We start from the raw sequence: 8,220 nt of genomic DNA, 5'->3' as shown, positions 1-8,220 counted from the left end.
CTTTCAAGAGATGCTGTCCCTAACTGCTTCCTCTGCATGCCAAGGGACCCATAAAAAAAAGCACTTTCATTAACAGGCCATTAGCATTGATCGGGCAATTTAAAGGTAGTGGAAGTCGAGCAGGTACAGGTATCTAATAACAAGACAGCACCATACAGCCAGACTATAAGCCATCCTTCAGCTGAACCGTTTCACCCTCCCAGGGCTGTTGTGTTGAGAGTTATGGGCACACAACCCAGTACCACCTGCCACAGCCCTCACCATCACCACCTACCAAAACTAATAGGGGCAAAGTGGCAGATGCCAGGGGGGCAGTGCCCGCCTGGGGGGAACACGATCTGTGGTAAAGACATTAGATCCCAAAAGCAGGTCGGGGTGACAGCGACAAGCATACAGTATGAGCGAAGGCAGCCAAGCGACTCGGCAGGTGAAAAAAGTGACGGGTCATTTAGGCGCCAGGTTCTCGTGCCGCACTGACACAGAATGACAGACGATGCGCGGGGGAACGAAGGTACTAGGCAGGCAGGCTGGCAGCAGCCTCAAGGGATCAACTTATTTATAGAGTGCACCGAGAAAATTGAATCCATGTGAAGTAATTTCTGATTCAAAATACAAAGGGGAACATGGATCCTGCTGATCTCCTTTTGTCCTTGATAATAAGTAACAAAGTGCATCAGGGAGGTTAAATAAAGATGCACAAGGTTAAACAAAGTATTGTGCAAATTGTTGCCGTTTCAAAGCTAATTTCCTGCAACTCTACAACTTTTGCCATGATTTATGCCATGTTCATATGATATCTGGGTGAATTACAAAATCAATGGGGGGCCCCCTGGTGGTCAGGACCACTGGGCACATGCTTTACATTTCTATTGCGGAATCTGTAACGCTTCAGCTTTACAAATTGAATAGAGCCCCAATTTACCTAGAAATCAAAAACAAAAATTGCTGACATTGAGTGACTGTCAGTGACTGACCTAACAAGAGGATTTAGAAATGTCACGTTGTGTATTATACTATTCTAACTCAACAGTAAGTTGAGACACCGACTGAGTTCATTATAGTAAAACAAAGTAGTTCAGACTTTGAGTAGAAGTGGTTGATTCGGCAAAACGATGAGAAAATACTCAAATACAGAGAAAATAAGTATTTAACACACAAAGAGTTAAATAAGCATGTATATGAGCCCAGGTCTGGTGTGTTTGTGTGTGTGTCCGCAATAGAAATGGCCAAACTGAGCTCCACATTGATCTTAAGCTGAACTGTCACTTACTGTGACCTGATGAGAGCTGGCCAACCTGACGAGAGCGGGTAACTCTGGGTAATTCCTAAACTCCTCATTTATTTGTGGTAATGTAGCCACTAGAACGACTGAAACTTTGTAAGCTGTTAATTACTGGATAGTTAGTGGTGTTCTTCGGTGACAGCCCCTCCCTGGTGTGTGTCACTCATGCTGTCGTCGTGCCATACAGAAAGCAGTGGCGGCTGGTGTAGGGAGAAATGGGGATGGCATTTCTTCCTCAACTAGCCTCCTCTGACAGAAAGGCATGAGCCTGCGACTATGACAAACAGATGGATTGTGAAATATTGTTTCTAATGGATTAAGGGAACATGCGCTCTCTCTTGGGAGTTAAGTCTGACACCCCTAGTTTAGAGAAAGTTGAGTAAAATACACAGTAGGATTTGTCAGCATATTTTATTATGTCAGTCAAGGAGAAATCATCTCAAACAAAATGATGGTATACTCTGAATATTGACGTGAGATTGTTTTTTCTCCCTCAGGCATAAATAGTTTGGAAGTTATAGAATATATGAAGTATATTTACTCAAGGAACTGTTTTCCTAGCTAGGAATGAATAGTATTAACTTTCAAAATGGGGGTACACTGCTTTTTGCAGCTTTATTTGAATATTCCTACTATACTGTATGTGTGCTTTGTATAAGGGTGTTAAATTGTACACTTAGGCCTATCCTTATAGAGGTAGATCCGCACTAGCTCAATTGAAATTTAAAGGCAATGTTTCTGCGTTCGCAAATTCACGGTAAACACTGCATATGTTGACTCAATTAGAAATGCCCTTTCAATTTCAATCGCGCTATAATGCTGATCTTCCATGATACAGATTCAATCTAGCCCTTAATAGGTGTTAGGAATAAATAAATAAACAGCTTTTTAGATTATCTCAAGATGTTATTTGGTTGCGAATAATGAATTGATTGAGGTTGATAATACACAAAACAATTTATCTTCCAACATAAACATGCCTTAACTTGGAGAGAAAAAAACACCACGTCAACCAAAAATAACTAATAGATATATTCTGTTATCTGAAAACGTATATGCCCAGTATGTAATAGTAAGTCAAAACATCCAACTGTGCGTGTGAATCAGCCGGCCTCGACCTGTCATGCAAGTACAGTATTTGTCTATACAATCTACAGTATCTCAAATAGAATGCTAACATATTGTCGATACCTTTTCCTTAGGAAAAAGAATAAACAACTTCACCATGCAATGAGGTAACAGGTCATAACAGCCAATTCCTCTGCGAGGAAGCCTAAATGTATACTTTAACTTGTATTCTTACTTGTAGGAGTTATCTCTGTGTGAGTGCAGAAGTTGTTTCGGCCTCATCGCACCAAGGCCTCCACAAGGTCCCTCCATTTCTTCCTGCCTTGGGCTATGTTAGACCCCTCTTTCCAGGTGAGCCCTCGTCTGGTTCGGAGTGCAGAGACACAGCTCTATTCAGAACACATCATTCAAATTATATACTCTATGGCTGACTCGAAGGTCGACATTTTACCTTTTCGAAATTCTTATGAAACTCATCTTGTGCTCAATAACCAGCTGTGGGGGGAACAGGTTAAGGTAAATACATTTTTTGTGGTTACGCAATATCGATTGGCTTCATATCGACTGAATATCTTAAGGGAACTCACTAATTCACAGTTGTGTATGGCTCCGTCCCAAAAAGGCACCTTATTCCCTATATAGTATACTACTTTCGACCAGACCCCTATGGGCCTTGGTCCAAAGTTGTGCCACTAAATAGGGAATAGGGTGCCCTTTTGGACGCACTCTATCACTAGCTTACTGCTTGTAGTACTGCTTGACAAATGAATGTGTAAATAGTCATCTTTTGGTTAAACAAGCAAATGCCCCTATGTGTAGTATAGAGATTTATTCATGATGTTCATAATTGGACGCCTTTATGCTGCGTTTACAGAAGCAGCCCAATTCAGATCTTTTGCCAATTATTTGCATATCTGATAACTATCTGATCTTCTTCCCTAACGTGTAAACAGCAAAAGACCACATGGAATCAGATCTGTTGACTTCCGATTTATACCACCTCCATATGTGGAGCTGAATCCTGATACAAACCCAATCCTCCATATGTGACCTCTGTCTGGATGCTCAGAAAGTTATTATTATTATTTTTACCATGATTTGCCATGACCATGACAACCACCCCAAAATTTAAAGGAACAGTGACAGGAAATGAGAATTGCATCTGTGTGCTACTTCAGAGGCTACATCAGTGTGAGCAGAGACGAAGAGGCAAAATGAGAGGTTTCACTCTTGCCAAAATCTGTCCAAAATAAGCCCAAAGCGTTTCTATGGGCTTATTTTGGCCCTAAGGTTGTCACTTGCCTTCCCGCCTTTGGGACAACGACTCCCATTGTTATGACGGAGACATGAGCGTTATATACAGATCTCTGGTGTGAATGGGCAAATCTGATATGGGTCACATGTAAAACTGAGTGTAGACAAAAAGATCAGATATAGAACGAAAATTAGATTTGGGTTCTTAAGGTGGCTGTGTAAACACAGCCATAGTATGGCTATGGTAAGCAGCCTCCAACCTTGTTAATCTGAAAAAATTGAAAGCGTTTTTAAAATAACGACTGTTCATCAAATAGAAAACATTAACTGCTTTCTTGATTTTGAATCTATTTTCTTGAGACTTTAATACGTTTTGGTTGCATTCTTTGATTACTTTTGTCAAGGTAGCCATTTCAACCAAGTGTAATGTTGTTTCATTGAACTGAATTAAACATTGATATATTTATATATTAATAATATAATCATGGTTTGTATTTGATGAATTAGTTCCCCTTTTAGAGGACTTGTGTAGGAACGTAACAATGACCACTGTTCCACGCTAACATTTGATCGAGGGGTTTCAGTCAAGAACCTCTACCTATGTCACAATCACTTCTAACTTCGAACGTGATTTCAACTTCAATAATACACATTTTCAGGTTGATCTTTCAATCGAAAGAGAGAAACTCCTCAAAGGGAGCTAAATCTAAAAAGGACACACTTTATCAAATCCAAGATAACGCACAAAATGACATGCGTTTGCATAGTAAAGCTGTAAGTCGCTTGAACGCGGACTAACAAGTGATCCCCAAAAAAATGGGGGAAAACACGCCACACATTAAGAACACTCAAAAGTGCACGTCCGTAGTGTTGCACAATGTACTACAGTACCTATAATGCTCTGTAACATATCCACTTTTCTTGTCTTTGTAAAGATTGTTCAGTTCCCTGTCCAGTTTTTAGTACCCCATGATGGTGGTTGGGGTTGAGTTGTTGGGGCCAAATGTAGGGCCAAGCGTAACCTTTTCACACTATCGTGCCAGCGCAGACCCTAGTGTGCTGACCCAGATATTTTATTTTATTTTCTCTTGTGTGGAAAGGGTACTAGTCCGTCAGGTCCAGGCACCAGGACTGCTCTGTGCACTGAGTCTGAACTCCCAGGCTGGATCTCCTCGACCTGGTCCCGGGGCTCTCGCTGTCCCTGCTCTCCGTGGAGCCCCCATTCCCCAGCAGGCACTCCAGACTGGTGTGTCCCACCGCTGCTGAGTCTCCCAAGGGGATGTGGGGAGGAGCGCAGTTGTCCTGCCTAGGAGGAGACTCTGAGTCCTGGGAACAGACGGATGATGGCCTGGGGAAGGAGGGGGCAGTTCCAGGGCTGGAGTGGACAGACAGACTGTGCAGGTCCTCGTCAAGGAGGCTGGAGGTGGATGTGTATTGCTGGGGGAAGTCGCGGCTTGGACCCCCGTCAAGCCCCAGGACTGCAGCAGGTTCCCCCAGGGTAGGCCTTGCAGGGTGTAAAAGGGGTTCTGAGGCTAGGTAGATGTGCGGGTAGGTGCTGGGGCAGGCATCCAGGAGGCTGTGAGTAGACGTGGGAGCACTAGACAGCCGACAGCTGTACAAACCGCTGCTAGGCGGCTGCAGACACAAGCTGGGTTGGGACTGGCTAATGCTAACTGGGCTAGTGTCAAGGCCAGGGCGACTGTCGCCAAAGTCCTCATGCCCAGCAGTGGGAGCCGTGCCTGGGCTACCACCACTCTGTAAGGTTGGGCTAATGCTAAGCAAGGAAGGGCCAGTCCAGGGATGGGGTGAGGTTCTACCAGATCCCCGGCAGGGTCCTGGCACGGCCGCCGAGTCTGTCACATGGTAGAAGCTAGGGGACCCTGGGCTGGAAGACTGAGGTTGGGTCTGGTAGTGGCCCTCTGGCTGTGCCCCCCCTGTGGCCCTAGCCTGGCAGCTCCCCCCTGGAGCCTCACTGTAGCCCCAGCAAGGGTGGAGTGTGTCCGTGTGTCCCCCCTCCATGCTCCCAGGGTCCTGGTGGAGGTGCAGGCTGCTGGGGGCCAGGTTGTAGGCTGTGCCGGTGCTGGCGGTGGGGTTGGGGTTGGAGACCATTTGGACGGCGTAGGGATAGGAGGAGGACAGGGAGGCTGTGTAGTGGTGCACAGCCACCTGGGCCTGAAGAAGGTGCATCATGTGATGGAGGTCCTTGGTCAGCTGAGACACTTCGTTGTTCAAGTTGCCCATCTAGGAAAAGAGATGACATAAACTCAGGCGTTAGATTGGGGAGGGGAAAGCGACAACATATGAATGTATTCAGACCTTTGATCTGCACGTTGAAGTCGAATATTCATGCAAGTCTCCCACTGACGTCACTAGATGATTTACGCGAAAGTCATAGTTTAGTGCGAGGATCTCAAGTCTGAATATCTCAATATGTAAATATATATATACTTTACATATGTCTGAAATGAACATGGCACAGTAGCCACTTTTCATAACACGACCACCACTTACAAAATAGCCCAACCCAAACAACAGCAACTTTTATTCTCTCAAGCATATCTTTGCAACTCATTTCCAGCCCTCACAGTGTGACTCTTACTTCTCTGAAGCTTGCACAAAGTACGTCTATCCAACACTGACTAGCTACTGTTCACTGTGACTAAGAAATGACCTGTTTTCACATGCATCCCAAAAGAGGGAGGGAGAGGCTGTAACGATTCAAAAAGGGAGGAAAATGGAAGTGCCACATGGGAGGGGGGGGGGGGGGGGTAGAAGGAATCCGAGGAGAATGTTAGGTTGGGTTGTCAACATCAGGTATTTTTGGTATTGTCGAGTCAGCTCTCGCAGGTTTTTCTCTGCAATGCAGAAGCACCCTGCTGATTAATTAATACCCACTTCAGACAAGGCCTACCTAGAACCATCTGTATACTCCAGCCCCACCTGCCACACATTTGCATCCACATTAGGGATGGAAGAACACATTGTGCTACATAAAGGTAGAAATAGCAAAGAATGTAATAGAATAAAGTCAATTTAAGTTGAATAGAATTTGGATAGAATAGAATAGGAATATAATAAAATACAATAGAGTTGGAATAGAATAACATACAATAGAGTTGGAATAGAATAGGAATAGAATAAAATACAATAAAGTTGGAATAGAATAAAATACAATAGAGTTGGAATAGAATTGGAATAGAATAAAATACAATATAGTTGCAATAGAATAAAATACAATAGAGTTGTAATAGAATAGGAATAGAATAAAATACAATTGGAATAGAATAGAACAAAATACAATAGAGTTGGAATAGAATAAAATACAATTGGAATAGAATAGAAATCCAGAGATTGTGGTGGATGCCGCCATCCATTTATCGATATGCATTTATTAAGGGTTAATACATTTTCTTCAGAGAGAATTTATGAGCCTCAGTAACACGTTTGTTAAATCACAAGAAGGTTAACCGTTCAAAGTATGATTTGTACTTTCTGTCGTTCTTTGTAGTATCACCAAGTGGTTCACATGTAATCCAAGATGTGGCGTTGAATGTGCAAATATGCAAATTCTTAATGCTATAGATATTTTCACTAATTGAAGTATTGCATCACCAATTGTTGTTAGTATTTTATTCAACATTTATTGTACACATGCATATTCATGCTCTTATTATACATATTGCGTCGGTATACCCATTCCAGGTTTCTGTCTAAGAGGGGCTTCATGTTAAAGAGCCAAGTGTATGATGAAACATAAAGAGAATATGCAGAGTTGTTGGACACTTGTAAGGGCCCATATAAGGTCATACATAAGATTATGCATATGTCAAACTATTACGAAGTCTGGTAAAGAAGCTAGGCAAATGGACCTATGCAAATAAAAAAGTACTAAAATGAGGTGTGTAAAATCCTGCGGTGCCCTTCAGCAATTGAACTTGTATCAACATCAAGCTTTCACTGCCTTGTACAGAATATAGAAACTCTATGAAAGTGACTTTAGACAGAAGTGTATGCTCAGCAAGAAACATAGGAGTAGTCTCAGCAGGAAAGTAGTAGTAGTCTCAAAAACAAAAAACATAGGAGTAGTCTCAGCAAGAAAGTAGTAGTAGTCTCAACAAGAAACATAGGAGTAGTCTCAGCAAGTAGTAGTAGTCTCAACATCTAAAACATAGGAGTAGTCTCAGCAAGAAAGTATAGTAGTCTCAACAAGAAACATAGGAATAGTCTCAGCAAGAAAGCAGTAATAGTCTCAACAAAAAACATAGGAGTAGTCTCAGCAAGAAAGTAGTAGTTCACAAGAAACAAGGAGTAGTCCTCAGCAAGAAAGTAGTAGTAGTCTCAACATCTAAAAACATAGGAGTAGTCTCAGCAAGAAAGTATAGTAGTCTCAACAAGAACTATAGGAGTAGTCTCAGCAGAAAGTAGTGGTAGTCTCAACAAGAACATAGGAGTAGTCTCAGCAAGAAAGCAGTATTAAGTCTCAACAAAAACATAGGAGTAACTCACAGAAAGTAGTAGTAGTCTCAACAAGAAAGTTAGTAGTAGTCTCAACAAAAAAAACATAGGAGTAGTCTCAGCAAGAAAGTAGTAGTAGGTCTCAACAAGAAACATAGGAA

At 42.5% G+C, this 8,220-nt stretch overlaps 1 protein-coding gene across 1 annotated transcript in view; it reads right to left on the bottom strand.

Moving 5' to 3' along the window:
- Positions 1 to 1,618: 1,618 nt before the first annotated feature.
- Positions 1,619 to 8,220, bottom strand: part of kcnh4b (potassium voltage-gated channel, subfamily H (eag-related), member 4b) — a 67,305-nt gene continuing 60,703 nt past the window's right edge. Inside the window, 1 exon segment of the mRNA XM_070448342.1 lies at positions 1,619 to 5,845. Within this exon segment, the coding sequence (XP_070304443.1) occupies positions 4,709 to 5,845 (1,137 nt within the window). The 3' untranslated portion in view covers positions 1,619 to 4,708.

This window comes from Salvelinus sp. IW2-2015, linkage group LG18, assembly GCF_002910315.2.
Source record: "Salvelinus sp. IW2-2015 linkage group LG18, ASM291031v2, whole genome shotgun sequence".
In the NCBI taxonomy this organism is placed as follows: Eukaryota; Metazoa; Chordata; class Actinopteri; order Salmoniformes; family Salmonidae; genus Salvelinus; species Salvelinus sp. IW2-2015.
This window is presented reverse-complemented; position numbering and strand designations above follow the sequence as displayed.